Source organism: Callorhinus ursinus, unplaced genomic scaffold (assembly GCF_003265705.2).
Source record: "Callorhinus ursinus isolate GAN/ISIS: 27379988/994484 unplaced genomic scaffold, GSC_fseal_2.0 scaffold2, whole genome shotgun sequence".
In the NCBI taxonomy this organism is placed as follows: Eukaryota; Metazoa; Chordata; class Mammalia; order Carnivora; family Otariidae; genus Callorhinus; species Callorhinus ursinus.
Window position 1 is genome coordinate 30,826,884 of NW_027397064.1, and position 16,244 is coordinate 30,843,127.

At 36.0% G+C, this 16,244-nt stretch overlaps 1 protein-coding gene across 14 annotated transcripts in view; it reads right to left on the reverse strand.

Moving 5' to 3' along the window:
- The window catches only part of NBEAL1 (neurobeachin like 1), a 190,060-nt gene that overhangs the window by 55,466 nt on the left and 118,350 nt on the right, over positions 1–16,244 (reverse strand). For all 14 annotated transcript variants that reach the window (XM_073879880.1, XM_073879860.1, XM_073879871.1 and 11 more), the window contains 6 exons: positions 14,280–14,428; positions 13,318–13,451; positions 11,621–11,722; positions 3,146–3,241; positions 2,618–2,742; positions 623–763 (listed from right to left, as the gene is read on the reverse strand). In XM_073879880.1, the coding sequence (XP_073735981.1) occupies positions 623–763; positions 2,618–2,742; positions 3,146–3,241; positions 11,621–11,722; positions 13,318–13,451; positions 14,280–14,428 (747 nt within the window). The remainder of the gene's footprint in view (positions 1–622; positions 764–2,617; positions 2,743–3,145; positions 3,242–11,620; positions 11,723–13,317; positions 13,452–14,279; positions 14,429–16,244) is intronic.

Consider the following 16,244-nt stretch of genomic DNA (forward strand, 5'->3'; position numbering starts at 1 on the left):
CATAGGAAAGGTGAAATAGTAATGTTAAAGAATAAGGCAACACGGAGATAAAATGTGATTAAGTAGGGAGCTATAGAGAGGATACACTGGAAAACTGAGGACTCATCAAGAAGTTTGTTTCTTTAGGATTATTAAGAAAGTGTGAAACATAGTAAGTTATAACTCTGACAGGTAATATGATAATACAAAGGCATCACAGACCTGTGTGGATTATGTAAGAGCCCCTCATTCCTCCTTATTTTTATTCTTTAATAAATATTTTAAAGAGGACTACATATGCATTGGTTAGATTTAAATCTCTGGCAGATGTCATGGATCTAGGTCTAAATCAGTTCAAACTCTAAATCTCTGGCAGGTTCCTAAAACCAGTAAGAATCACAAAGTTACACTAGATAACAGTAAAAAGGAATTCTCCTTAAAGGTCATTTGTGTAAGTCAATTGGAGTGACCCATTCTCAAACTAGTTTGGCTGTTTTTGTTTAGAGGCTTTTAAATTAATCAAAACCTAATAGAGGAGAATAAAAAAGATAAGGCCCTGTTATACAGTACATGACATGAAGGCAAAGAGTTTTCAATGCTAACATGTAGTATTAAGAAAATAGCTTATTTACCCAAAACATACCTTCCACTCTGAAGCTGGATGTGGAGGGTGGTGAATGGTTCTGTACGAATAAGATAGTGCATAACCCCAGCAGAATTTGAATAGTGAGTACCATAATGAAATTTATCAATAGTTCCCATGGGATCCTCAAAATTTTCATACCTAAAAAAAGAAACTAAACTTTTGTAACCACAACATAATATTAAATTAGGAGGACATAAGGTTGTATTGCATTGCTAGAAACATACTTTTTAAGAAGTCCCTATTAATATTCATTATTTACATATTCATATCATCACACCAAGTTAATAAATGAAAAAAAATTATTCTTTTTTTTTTTCCGGAAAGTAGTATCACTAGAAACAGGATTCTAGGATAGCTTCATATTATGCAATAATATATAGTCGCTGTAGATAAATTAGAAAACACAGAGAACCAAAAAAGGGGAAACTTAAAATCAAGCACAGAAATAATTAACATTAACATTCTGATGAATATCTGTCACTCTTAAAGTATAAGTTAATACACAAATATATTTCAATATAAAAGTGCTATACATAATATATTGTTCACAACCTATTTTTTCATTTAATAATTTTCTATTTATGTCTTTCCAAATGACTGAGTAGTCTACTTTTTGACAGTACCTGGTATTTATAACAGTAACATATATAATTGTATGACAATTTAACTATTTCTTTAGTTTTAGAAACAAAGGGTTGTTTCTATTTTTCTGCTACTGTAAGCAGTGATAATGAGACATCCCTTTGTGGCCAAGGTAATGGAAGAAAATATGGAGGATCGGTCAAGAATTGTGGAAATGAATGCCTAACAAAGGAAAAAGAAGGTAGGATAGGAAGGAAGATGATGAATAGGAAGACCTAAAGCAGATAATAAGGAAAGGATATATATATATATATATATAGTGATTCTGTAAGCACTACCACTGTGTAATTGTTTTGAACGGTGGTTTGAATACTGACATCTGAATTAGTGGGTATAAAATCTGAGTAAGAACAGTTTTTTGGAGGAAATAAACACTAAATTTTTCAAACCAAAACAGTAATTAGTTCATTGAGTTGAGGCCAATTTCCTTTTACAGAGAAATCATTAATATTTAGGGGAATAAAAGCTTTCAGGTCAAAGTCATCTGCATCTATGCAAAAACATATACTACTGAAATTTAAAACAGTATTTCCTGTGGAACATATTTTAAAAAGCTTGTTTTTTTGTTACTGTCAGTAAAGTTTGACTAATGGTAGTGAGGTAACATATACACAGCAGAATTCCACTAGTAAATCAAATCAAGTATCAAACACTACAAGAAGTCCTAAGATAGATTTGCAAATAAAATGAAAAAAAAAGTACTACTCTCAAGTAAATCTACACTATTTGTTTGCAAAATAGTTTTTTGCCCTTATTATTAGAAGTCATAACTGACAATTCATCCACAATTTCACATGGAGAAAAAAGGGAAATTAAAATTAGATTATTCTTTTACCTGTCAGCAGCTTGGTTTGAATAAAAAAAAATTGTAAGGCATTCACAGGATCATAAATATAAAGAATTATAAAAATTCCTTTCCTTATTAAAAGATAGCAACTTTCTACACATTTCACTATATTTTTTTATTCACATTATTTGTGAATCATAGGTTAGTATTAATTTTATATCTACCAAAATATTGTATTAAATTAAGGGTATTTTTGCATGTTAGATTAGGAGGTTAGTAAGTCTAAAGTATCTGGGAAGAAAAATTACCTTTCAGCACATACAAAGTGAAAAGATACTCTAAACAAAATCAATTGAAATTTGGCAAAGAAGTGAAATAAACAGACTATAGTTAAGATACTTGAGGGACAATGATATATTTTCAAGACATAGTGAAGGGATTATCAGACTATCGCTGTGCATTTAAAAAAAGTAACACCTGGTTGGCCATAGTAGAAATCAATGCAAATTCAAAATACCATCAAAAGTGATGGGTATCTTTCAAAAGGGATAAAAGGCACTTACTTTTCTCGCATGGCTTTGGCATTTTTATCATTAACTACCCCAATTGGTTTGGAAAGATCTCGAAATACAGATGGGTTATTAAGGTCCAACTCTTCTGACGTATAATCTTGTAAAATCCAGGGAAACTAAAAGAGCCACAATTTACAATTTAGACATTCCTTTCCAGAGAAGCTACTATCCCCATATGTAATATTAAATGTTTATCTAAAGACAAAAAGGGATAGTCTTTAAAAATATTTTTCCCTGTTTCAAATGTCTATTCATCTTCAGTTCCATAACCAGAAGCATTAATTCCTATAACTTCACTGGAATATTTTCAATGAAGTGGAAAAAAAAAGCTTTTATTATTTAATTATTCTTCATGTTTATATACTTTTTGAAGATAGCATGTAGAAAATATACAAAAAGGAAAAACAGGTTTTGTATCTTTTTTAAAGATGAAAAATCATCTTACACATACACACACGTTCTTGTGTATTATAAAACTGAAAGTCAATCCCATATTTATGAGATTTCTATAAAACTTACCACAGGATACTGTGCAAGGTCATTATAGGTTCGTCCTGCCATTGTATTTATTTGAATGAGGTAGTCAAAATTTGATATCTCTCTGTTCACCCATTTCTAGACAGTACAAAAAGCAAAATCCAAATTAACTTAAATTTTTAGAAGTTAGTAACTGTTATTGATAGTACTAACATAATCTTTTGTTCCCATAATCTTGATCATCTTACTAATAAAAGGAATGGGGCTTTTAAAAAAGGCTTAAACCAATAAACTTTTCCTAAATTTCCTTCCTTGTAAAAACTGATCTTTAGAAAAGGAAGAGAAAATTAAACATAAATCTTTTATTAGTCAAAAAATTCACAAGAATTCTTTTTTCCAATTAAGTTATTTTATTTAAATATCTTAAAAATGTCAATTTTAGGACTGTCCAACAATGAAAATTGTTTTATAAACTGAAATTTTCAGAAGAGCACATATTAAAAAAAAGCATCCTACTGTACTAAAATATCTATAAATTTTAAATAAATATTATCTTACCTAATCTCAGAGAACTGCCTTGCTAGAACAACAGTAGATGAGATTTTGCTATATTAGATATAAAATTTTCTGAAGAAAAACATAATCACTATTTTCTTTTAATCACTAGCCTGCTAATTACTCTACACAGTTTGGGTATGCTCAAGAATTTTGCTGACAGATTAATATTCACCTTTAAGTTTACTGTTTTGCCTTACACAAAAGATATATTTATGGGAATGGTGAGGAATGAATTTACATATATATATATATATTTTATAGAAAGCCCAATTAAAATTATTCTTGAGTGCTAACTTGAGAAGTACTTTAACAAATAAAATTTATTCCACAAAAAAAACAGAAAATGTATTCCATTAAATAAACCTTATTTCATAAACAATATGAAAGAATTGCTGATAGCTTTTGAACAAGAGCAACACTTAAGATTATGATTAAAGCATATATAAGAGGGAGGAGTGAGTCAGGAGGCAGAGACCCGAATTAGGAGACTACTGACAGTCCTGGAAAGCAAAAAAAACAATGGTCTTTCCTTGGATGTTGGTAGTAGAAATTCAAGATATATTGGGATATAGGTGAGGATAAAATATACAAGAGCATTAATTAGATTTGGCTAATAGATGAACTGATTTTTTTTTTTTTTGCTTTTTTTTCCCATGGGGTCTTTTGTATTTTCCCACTTTTTACCTCAGGCATAGATTAATTTTATTATGGAAAAACCCAACAAACCCACCTGTTATATTTTAAAAAGATAAAATTATTAAAATAGAAGAATTTGTAAGATATGCCCATGAACCAAATGGTATGGGAGCTGGGGGACAGGGTACTGTTTTATTGAAACAGAAAGATTCAAAGATAATTCAAAAGATCAATTTGAGGGGGCGGAGCAAGATGGCGGAGGAGTAGCAGACCTGGATTTCTTCTGGTCTAAGGAATTCAGCTGAATAGGGATCAAACCATTCTGAACACCTAGGAACTCAACAGGAGATCGAAGATAAGAATAGTAACAACACTCTGAACAGAAAAGCGACCACCTTCTGGAAGGTAGGACTGCGGAGAAGTGAATCCGAGGTGATATTCGGGAGGACAGACAGCAGGGGGAGGGGGCCTCTGTCGGTGGCTTCTGACAAGTGATAGAGCCCCACAGCACAAAAGCAGAACTTTTAGAAGTCGGCTCCGCTGAGGGACGTTGCTCCAGTGGCTAAGCGGGGGGTGGGGGGGGGTGGGGGGGGTGGAACCTTCGCAGGACAGTGTGGTCTCAGAACCATCGGGGTCACAGAAAGACCAGGGTTGCCTGAGTGCGGCAGAGCTCCCAGGTATTGGAGCGGGGAAGCCGGCTGCAGAGACGGAGCCGAGGCGCGGGCTCTCAGCTCAGGGTTGCCAAAAACTGTGATCTGTGGCCTAGTCGGGCCACTGCTCCTCCAGCAGGGACCCAACAAGCGGCCGAGCTGAGGAGACTCCCCTTCCTCCCCCGGGAGGAGCAGCGCGGAAGCGCACCGCAGGGATCTGCTGAGTTTGGAGACTCCACACGGGGTCAGGTGCCAGAGACAGAAGCCCTCGGTCACAGACCGGGTGAACATGAAGTGCGGCCAGAGACCGGGGAGACGGGAGTGACTGCTTTTCTCTGGGGGCGCACTGAAGAGCGGGGCCCCGAGTTCTCAGCTCCTCTGGGTGGAGATTGGGAGGCCACCATTTTCACCCTGGTCCTCCAAAGCTGTACCGAGAGCTTGCAGGGAACAAAAGCTCCTGAGAGCAAACCCGAGCAGCTTGCTTAGCCCGGACTCACAAGGGCAGGGCAATTCCGCCCCCAGCAAAGACATTTGTGAACCTCGGCAACAGGCCCCTCCCCCAGAAGATCAGCACGAACAGCCAGCAAGCCAAGACCAAGTTTACCGATCAAGGAGAACGGCAGAACTCCAGCGCTAGGGGAATACTGCGCATAGAATTCATGGCTTTTTTACCGTAATTCATTAGTTTTTCAAAGTTAATTTTTTTAACTTTTTTTTTTTAATTTTTCATTTTCCCTTTTTCAACCAACATCTTATCAATCCGTTTTTTTAAAAAAAACATTTTTTATTTTTCATTTTTAGAGTCATATTTTTATCTCTTCATAGTAGTTACCCTTATTTTTGGCATATATATATATAAGTTGTTCTCTCTAAAATTTTGAGATACAATTTCTTCTAACAGATCAAAATATACCCTAAATCACTAGTGTATGGCTTTGTTCTAGTCTCCTGCCTGATCACATTCTCTCCCTTTTTTCCTTTTTTTAAAATCTTCTTTCTTTAAAAACAACTTATCAATTCCTTTTACAAAATCTTTTATAATTTTCATCTTTACAGTCATCTTCCATCCCTTCATTGTATCAACCCTTATTTTGTACATATATGTCTTTTTTCCTTTAAAATTTTAGCAGGCACTTTTTTCTAACAGAACAAAATATGCCCAAAATCTAGTGTGTGGCACTGATCTATGCACTAGCCTGATCATATTTGATCATATTCTGTTTTTTTTTTTGTTTTGTTCTGTTTTTGTTTGTTTTTATCTTTTTCTTTTTCCTTTTTTTTTTCTCTCTTCTTTCTTTTCCTTTCTTGTCCCCTGGTTTCAGGCCTTTCCTGATTTGTATAGAGTATATTTGCTGGAGACGCTGTTAACCTGTTAGCATTTTGTTCTCTCATTCATCTATTCTCCTCTGGACAAAATGACAAGATGGAAAAAATCACCTCAGCAAAAAGAACAAGAGGTAGTACCGTCTGCCAGGGACCTACTCAATACTGACATTAGTACGATGTCGGACCTAGAGTTCAGAATCATGACTTTAAAGATACTAGCTGGGCTTGAAAAAAGTGTGGAAGTTATTAGAGAAACCCTTTCTGGAGAAATAAAAGAACTAAAATCTAACCAAGTCGAAATCAAAAAGGCTATTAATGAGGTGCAATCAAAAATGGGGGCACTAACTGCTAGCATAAATGAGGCAGAAGAGAGAATCAGCGATATAGAAGACCAAATGATGGAAAACAAAGAGGCTGAGAAAAAGAGAGAGAAACAACTATAGGATCACGAGGGCAGAATTCGAGAGATAAGTGATACGATAAGACGAAACAACATTAGAATAATTGGGATCCCAGAAGAAGAAGAAAGAGAGAGAGGGGCAGAAGGTATACTGGAGCAAATAACAGCAGAGAACTTCCCTAGTGTGGGGAAGGAAACAGGCATCAAAATCCAGGAGGCACAGAGAATCCCTCTCAAAATCAAAAAAATAGGTCAATGCCCCAACATCTAATAGTAAAACTTACGAGTCTCAGAGACAAAGACAAAATCCTGAAAGCAGCTCGGGAGAAGAGATATGTAACCTACAATGGTAGAAACATTGGCTTGGCAACAGACCTATCCACAGAGACCTGGCAGGCCAGAAAGGACTGGCATGATATGTTCAGAGCACTAAACGAGAAAAATATGCAGCCAAGAATACTATATCCAGCTAGGCTGTTATTGAAAATAGAAGGAGAGATAAAAAGCTTCCAGGACAAACAAAAACTAAAGGAATTTGCAAACACGAAACCAGCCCTCCAAGAAATATTGAAAGGGGTCCTCTAAGCAAAGAGAAAGCCTAAAAGCAGCATAGATCAGAAAGGAACACAGACAATATACAGTCACAGTCACCTTACAGGCAATACAATAGTACCCAATTCATACCTTTCAATAGTTACCCTGAATGTAAATGGGCTAAATGCCCCAATCAAAAGACACAGGCTATCAGATTGGATTAAAAAACAAGACCCATCAATATGCTGTCTGCAAGAGACTCATTTTAGACCCAAAGACACCCCCTGATTGAAAGTGAGGGGGTGGAAAACCATTTACCATGCTAATGGACACCAAAAGAAAGCTGGGGTGGCAATCCTTATATCAGACAAATTAGATTTTAAACCAAAGACTCTAATAAGAGATGAGGAAGGACACTATATCCTACTTAAAGGGTCTATCCAACAAGAAGATCTAACAATTGTAAATATCTATGCCCCTAACATGGGAGCAGCCAATTATATAAAGGCAATTAATAACAAAAGCAAAGAAACACATTGACAACAATACAATAATAGTGGGGGACTTTAACACCCCCCTGACTGAAATGGACAGATCATCTAAGCAAAAGATCAACACGGAAATAAAGATTTTAAATGAAACACTGGACCAAATGGACTTCACAGACATATTCAGAACATTCCATCCCAAAGCAACGGAATACACATTCTTCTCTAGTGCCCATGGAACATTCTCCAGAATTGATCACATCCTAGGTCACAAATCAGGTCTCAACTGGTACCAAAAGATTGGGATCATTCCCTGCATATTTTCAGACCACAATGCTTTGAAACTAGACCTCAATCACAAGAGGAAAGTCGGAAAGAATTCAAATACATGGAGGCTAAAGAGCATCCTACTAAAAAATGAATGGGTCAACCAGGAAATTAAAGAAGAATTAAAAAAATTCATGGAAACCAATGAAAATGAAAACACAACTGTTCAAAATCTTTGGGGTACAGCAAAGGCAGTCCTGAGAGGAAAGTACATAGCAATACAAGCCTTTCTCAAGAAACAAGAAAGGTCTCAAATACACAACCTAAACCTACACCTAAAGGAGCTAGAGAAAAAACACCAAAAAAAGCCTAAAGCCAGCAGGAGAAGAGAAATAATACAGATCAGAGCAGAGATCAATGAAATAGAAAACAAAAGAACAGTAGAACAGATCAACGAAACTAGGAGCTGGTTCTTTGAAAGAATTAACAAGATTGACAAACCCCTGGCCAGACTGATCAAAAAGAAAAGAGAAATGACCCAAATCAACAAAATCATGAATGAAAGAGGAGAGATCACAACCAACACCAAAGAAATACAAACAATTATAAGAACATATTATGAGCAACTCTATGCCAGCAAATTAGATAACCTGGAAGAAATGGGTGCATTCCTAGAGATGTATCAACTACCAAAATTGAACCAGGAAGAAATAGAAAATCTGAACAGACCTATAACCACTAAGGAAATTGAAGCAGTCATCAAAAATCTCCCAAGAAACAAAAGCCCAGGGCCAGATGGCTTCCCAGGGGAATTCTATCAGACATTTAAAGAAGAATTAATACCTATTCTCCTGAAACTGTTCCAAAAAATAGAAATGGAAGGAAAACTTCCAAACTCATTTTATGAGGCCACCATTACCTTGATCCCCAAACCAGACAAAGACCCCATCAAAAAGGAGAATTACAGACCAATATCCTTGATGAACATGGATGCAAAAATTCTCACCAAAATACTAGCCAATAGGATCCAACAGTACATTAAAAGGATTATTCACTACAACCAAGTGGGATTTATCCCTGGGCTGCAAGGCTGGTTCAACATCTGCAAATCAATCAACGTGATACAATACATTAACAAAAGAAATGAAAAACCTATAGTGAATATCATTCTCAATGGGGAAAAGCTGAGTTTTTTCCCTAAGGTCAGGAACGCGGCAGGGATGTCCACTATCACCACTGCTATTCAACATAGTATTAGAAGTCCTAGCCACAGCAATCAGACAACAAAAAGAAATCAAAGGCATCCAAATCGGCAAAGAGGAAGTCAAACGCTCACTCCTTGCAGATGATATGATACTGTATGTGGAAAACCCAAAAGACTCCACCCCAAAACTGCTAGAACTCATACAGGAATTCAGTAAAGTAGCAGGATATAAAATCAATGCACAGAAATCAGTGGCATTCCTATACACCAACAACAAGACAGAAGAGAGACAAATCAAGGAGTCTATCCCATTTACAACTGCACCCAAAACCATAAGATACCTAGGAATAAATTTAACCAAAGAGGTAAAGGATCTGTACTCAGAAAACTATACAATACTCATGAAAGAAATTAAAGAAGACACAAAGAAATGGAAAAACGTTCCATGCTCATGGATTGGAAGAACAAACATTGTGAAGATGTCAATGCTACCTAGAGCAATCTACACATTCACTGCAATCCCCATCAAAATACCATCCACCTTTTTCAAAGAAATGGAACAAATAATCCTAAAATTTGTATGGAACCAGAAGGGACCCCGAATAGCCAGAGGAATATTGAAAAAGAAAAGCAAAGCTGGCGGCATCACAATTCCGGACTTCCAGCTCTATTACAAAGCTGTCATCATCAAGACAGTATGGTACTGGCACAAAAACAGACACATAGATCAATAGAACAGAATAGAGAGCCCAGAAATGGACCCTCAACTCTATGGTCAACTAATCTTTGACAAAGCAGGAAAGAATGTCCAATGGAAAAAAGACAGTCTCTTCAACAAATGGTATTGGGAAAATTGGACAGCCACATGTAGAAGAATGAAACTGGACCATTTCCTTACACCACACACAAAAACAGACTCCAAATGGTTGAAAGACCTAAATGTGAGACAGGAGTCCATCAAAATCCTAAAGGAGAACACAGGCAGCAACCTCTTCGACCTCAGCCGCAGCAATTTCTTCCTAGAAACATCGCCAAAGGCAAGGGAAGCCAGGGCAAAAATGAACTATTGGGATTTCATCAAGATAAAAAGCTTTTGCACAGCAAAAGAAACAGTCCACAAAACCAAAAGACAACCGACAGAATGGGAGAAAATATTTGCAAATGACATATCAGATAAAGGGCTAGTATCAAAAATCTATAAAGAACTTATCAAACTCAACATCCAAAGAACAAATAATCCAATCAAGAAATGGGCAGAAGACATGAACAGACATTTTTCCAAAGACATTTTCCAACAGACACATCCAAATGGCCAAGAGACACATGAAAAAGTGCTCAACATCGCTCGGCATCAGGGAAATCCAAATCAAAACCTCAATGAGATACCACCTCACACCAGTCAGAATGGCTAAAATTAACAAGTCAGGAAATGACAGATGTTGGTGAGGATGTGGAGAAAGGGGAACCCTCCTACATTGTTGGTGGGAATGCAAGCTGGTGCAACCACTCTGGAAAACAGTATGGAGGTTCCTCAAAAAGTTGAAAATAGAGCTACCATACGATCCAGCAACTGCACTACTGGGTATTTACCACAAAGATACAAATGTAGGGATCCGAAGGGGTACGTGCACCCCAATGTTTATAGCAGCAATGTCCACAATAGCCAAACTGTGGAAAGAGCCAAGATGTCCATCGACAGATGAATGGATAAAGAAGATGTGGTATATATACACAATGGAATATTATGCAGGCATCAAAAGGAATGAGATCTTGCCGTTTGCAACGACGTGGATGGAACTGGAGGGTGTTATGCTGAGTGAAATAAGTCAATCAAAGAAAGACATGTATCATATGACCTCACTGATATGAGGAATTCTTAATCTCAGGAAACAAACTGAGGGTTGCTGGAGTGGTGAAGGGTGGGAGGGATGGGGTGGCTGGGTGATAGACATTGGGGAGGGTATGTGCTATGGTGAGCACTGTGAATTGTACAAGACTGATGAATCACAGATCTGTACTTCTGAAACAAATAATGCAATATATGTTAAGAAAAAAAGAAGAAGAAGAAGATAGCAGGAGGGGAAGAATGAAGGGGAGTAAGTTGGAAGGGGAGACGGACCATGAGAGACGATGGACTCTGAAAAACAAACTGAGGGTTCTAGAGGGGAGGGGGGTGGGGGGATGGGTTAGCCTGGTGATGGATATTAAAGAGGGCACATTCTGCGTGGAGCCCTGGGTGTTATGCACAAACAATGAATCATGGAACACTACATCAAAAACTAATGATGTAATGTATGGTGATTAACATAACAATAAAAAATTATTTAAAAAAAGATCAATTTGAATGGAAGAATGGATGGAATAACCAAAATACAATAATCAGAAGAGGAAGTTTTAGGCAAAAGCCTGAAATACAATATGAACATTAAAACAGTGACTGTTAAAATTTCCTACCTGTGTCAATCCTGATGCTTTGAATAATTCCTGTGGTGATCTGGTTCCATAACTATTTGGAGAATGAAGTGACAACAGTCTGCTATATACTTTGTTTCTAACCTATAAAAAACAGCATTTTACAGTTTAAAAATTGATCAAGACAAGCTGGGATTATGGCTTTTGTAACTACTTTACTGAAATATAATTCACATACCACAAAATTTACCCTTTTGAAGTATACAAATCAGTGGGCTTTTTCTGTATATTCAAAAGAGCTGTGCAAACATAAACATTATCTAACTCTGGAACATTTTCATCATCCTTGAAAGAAACTTCATACTCACTAGCCATCACCCTCCAAAATTCTCACTCCCTCTCAACCCCTGATAACCACTAATCTACTTTCTGCCTCTACAAATTTGCCCATTCTGGACATTTCTCATAAATAGAGGATTATGGTTTTAACTAACTCTACTAGGTTTGGTGAAGTGAAATCATATATTTTTTGAATAAGTTAGAGTGCATAATGGAATGATCAGCAGATACTGAATCAGAAAACTAGCTTGAGTACAGTTCAAATTTAGTCCTGTCATATACTAATCATATTGGCAAATCAATTTACTGAGCTTCATTTGTACATTAAACATAATAATCTCTACCCTTACAGTTTTCTGAATTCTTCAAGGCTATACAAATGTAAAGTAATAAAATTCATCTTTGAACTTCAGTTTCCTCATCTATAAAAAAAGCAGTAACAGAATTTGCCACAGTGAATCTGAAGGTTGTTATGAAGATTAGAAACATATATAAATGTGCTTTAAAAAGTATAAAGTTATACAAATGTACAGTATTCAACAGAAGCATGGTTGGTTTAATTACATGACATACCTTCCTAAGAAACACAAGTTTTGTATATTCCTATGGGGAAATTTTAATAGTAAAAAAAGTATTCTTTTGTAAAAAAAACAGAAATGGCCTTTAAACGTCTGAACAAAATCATCTATAAGTAAACCTGGATCCTACAAATGAACAGAAACTTAGTTACTGACTGTGCTAATCCAGATTGTCTCAAAAGCAAATGAAAAAGATAGAACTGAATATTCAAAGGATTTTATTAGGAGAGATGCCTTGTGACAGAAAATGAAGAAATAGCTAGGCAAGACCTGGAGAGCTATCAGAAAATTAGGCAAGTTTGACCCCAAGTGAGTAACAGAGGGAAGGAAGGTTGGGGGCAAGCATCCCAAGTAACATGCTGAAGATACACAGGTATTGGTGGAGCTAGTATCTAGACCCAAGTAATCTGGCTTCAGGGGTAATCTCTTAACCACCTACACTATTCAAGAATTTACTCTATTCCCGGAATAAATAAATACCTGCCCCATTATTATTTAACTGAACCCAACCCAATTTCATAAATCCCATCATATTATATATGTTGCATATTATTTCACAACTGGATACTGTGGGGCACATATTGGCTGACACCTCATATTTTACTCATTTATCTGCTCATATATAAAAACTGAAAACACCCTAAAAATACTCAAACATAAATCCCAATAAAATTCATTTACTACTTAGCTCCTAAGGCATATATTTTTTCCAATAATATTTTGACTTCACAAATGAGTCCAAAGTTTCATTATAGCTCACCAGCTGGAAAATTACTTCAAGCTAACACTGTGGGGCTTCCAGAAAGGTAATATCTTACATACCTCTTTTTTGAAATTGAGAAAGTAGTTGGATTGGTCAACATGAAAAATCTCAAGAGCTGACCTCCTTAAATTGTAACGCCGCAGATGAATCTCCCGAACTTGAGAATGAGGCCACTTGAAATCAAAGCCTACTCCTGAAAACAGAAGAAATCTTGTGATGAAGGTACCATATGAAGTTACTCAAGTTATGCAGAAAATATCTCCTAGTTCCTGACAAAAGAGGCACTTAGGGAAAAGGAATTAAATTCCTATTTCACAGAAATCATTTGTTAAATTTAGTGGATGTTTAAATGGTTTCCTTCATTTGTTTTATTTTTTTTAAAGAGAGAGAGAGAGCACGCACATTGTGTGTGGTGGGGGGGGTGGGTAGAGGGGCAAGGAGAGAGAGAATCTTAAGCAGTCTCCACACCCAGCATGGACCTGACTTGGGGCTCAATCTCAAAACCCTGAGATCATGACTTGAGCTGAAATCAAGAGTGGGATGCATAAGTGTCTGAGCCACCCAGGAGCTCCTAAATGGTTTAAAACTAAAAAAAAAAAAATTCTATAGCTATTCCACTTCCTTCTCATGAGAACAGAGAATAATCCTGATTATTATATCTCAAAAGCACTTTTCCTTTTCTCTTTATATTGGCATTCTAGATTTAAATATCCTTTTTATTTTCAGATAAAGGATTAGGTGAGAAGCTGATGGAAATAAATGTACAAATAAAATTAAGATTGCATTTTATAACAAGTTTACAGCAATCTCCTCTCACCAAACCTTTTAAAAAACATTAACAAAAAAAGCATTCCCTTTAATACAGTTGAAAAATAAACTGAATCCCATATTGACTTTCACTTTTCTCCTTTTAGATGACAGACCACAATTCCAGTCCTATCTTATTTTCTTCTCATTAATATTTGATAAACTGGATACTTAACTATTGAACAACAGAAATTATTCCCCCAGAACTCCTCACCATCTTCTTTTTCAATGCTGCAATCATAGAAGTAAATGTGTTGAGTAGTGATTTCTAATTTGCCAGGAATTACATCAATTATTGTAATGAGTTCACAGTCTTCCGACAACACCAATTTTTCTTTTTGATCCTGTTCTTCTTTCTCATCACTGTAAAAACAAAAATCAACCAAACAAAAACCATCCAACAATGTATTCTGTATAAATGGAAAAGAGTATCAAGAAAGCATATTTGAATTACTAAAAAAAAATTTCACTGCATATTAAATTACTTAAATATTGTCCAAATGTTATTGCCCAATAACTTAGTTTCCCCAAAAAAAGTTTTACATTTTAATTGTATGTGACTCATTAAAAGAAAATATAGTGAATCTTTTAAGACTACTGGCAGAGAACAATTCAAACATGCAGCAGTACTAGTCATGTGATTTTAGTTATATTTGGGAGACATGAATTGAGCAGGGGAATATATGAATCTGTGAATAAAGGACTGCATCATTAGTGATGTTTTATAAATTATCAGAAGCACTAATTATGATTGATTCTTAAACTGTAAAATAAAACTTTTTTTTTTTTTTTGGACATAGAGAGAGACAGTGAGAGAGGGAACACAAGCAGGGGGACTGGGAGAGGGAGAAGCAGGCCTCCCACCGAGCAGGGAGCCTGATGTGGGGCTCAATCCCAGGACCCTGAGATCATGACCCGAGCCAAAGGCAGTCGCTTAACCAACTGAGCCACCCAGGCACCCTAAAATAAGACTTTTCAAGAGTAACTAAATCTAGGTAATTTCCCCTAACAGTAGGACTGGGGATGATACAAAGAGTTACTACTGCAATACCTTACTTAGAGTGAAGCCACCTTATATTAAGAGAACTGTTATATTTTATTTTTACTGGGGAAGATAACAGGGAAGGGTGTGTCTTCTAGCGGCCTAGGTGACTTCTGACTGTCACATATAGAAATGGGAACTCCTATCACTCACAGAATGCTATTCAAGTAAATCTTTCAAGCCAGCTGCTTCCTGGTCCTAGGTATTTCACATCTGCCCCATTTCCAGGATAGCAATGACCAAGTCTAATTTTTCCCCCCAGTGGAGTTCCAGGAGGAAGCTCTACAAGTATCACCAGCCTAACTGGTGATATTGCAACCCACAACTTAAAGCTAAGCTGTAAAAAAAAAAACATTAAAAATTAAGAATGTTTTCCTAAACAGTGAAATTCCAATATTTACAGTGATGAAATAGAGATATAAGTGACTTAAAAGAGTAAATAGTCTGAGAGTTATTTATATTTTATAAAAGAAAGGGTTTGGTTTTTTAGTTTGTAATTAATGAGACATATTAATTAATCACTGACATATTCACTGAATTCACCAGTCATTAAAGTAAAAAAAAAAAATTCGTTTTAAAAGGTTGACTAAATAATCTACCAAAGATAGCACCCTATATAATTAACCCTACCCAGTTCCCTGAAAATTATCAAGGAAATCTTAAAAATTATCAAAATTATATGAACTTGTTTATGCTAACAAAGTACACTATTGAACCTGGTCAATTTGTAATACTAAAATTAAGTTCCCAAGAAATATATGCCAAATGTAGTTTATCATCCATAAAAAAGTAATGTTCAGAATAAATTATATATTTGGGTCTTAACTACTCATTTTTGGCTGAAGGTGAGGCTTTATCAGAGAAAGTAAAAATCAGGGAGATGTGTAAATCATGAAATTGGAACACATTCCCTAAAGCACACACAGTTCCACTGGCAAAGAACGGCAATCTTCTGGAACAAGGGGTTTAAATACAACCAAATAACTGATTACTGGCTGACCACCAAGCTATACTAACTTTAAAAGGCCAGTCTTTTATTTTAAAAACAGACTTTTTGTTTAAAAACAAAACAAAGTAAAACAAAAACCCATTCCATGGAGTACAGACATCACTGGCAACAGGCAGCAGGTAAGATAT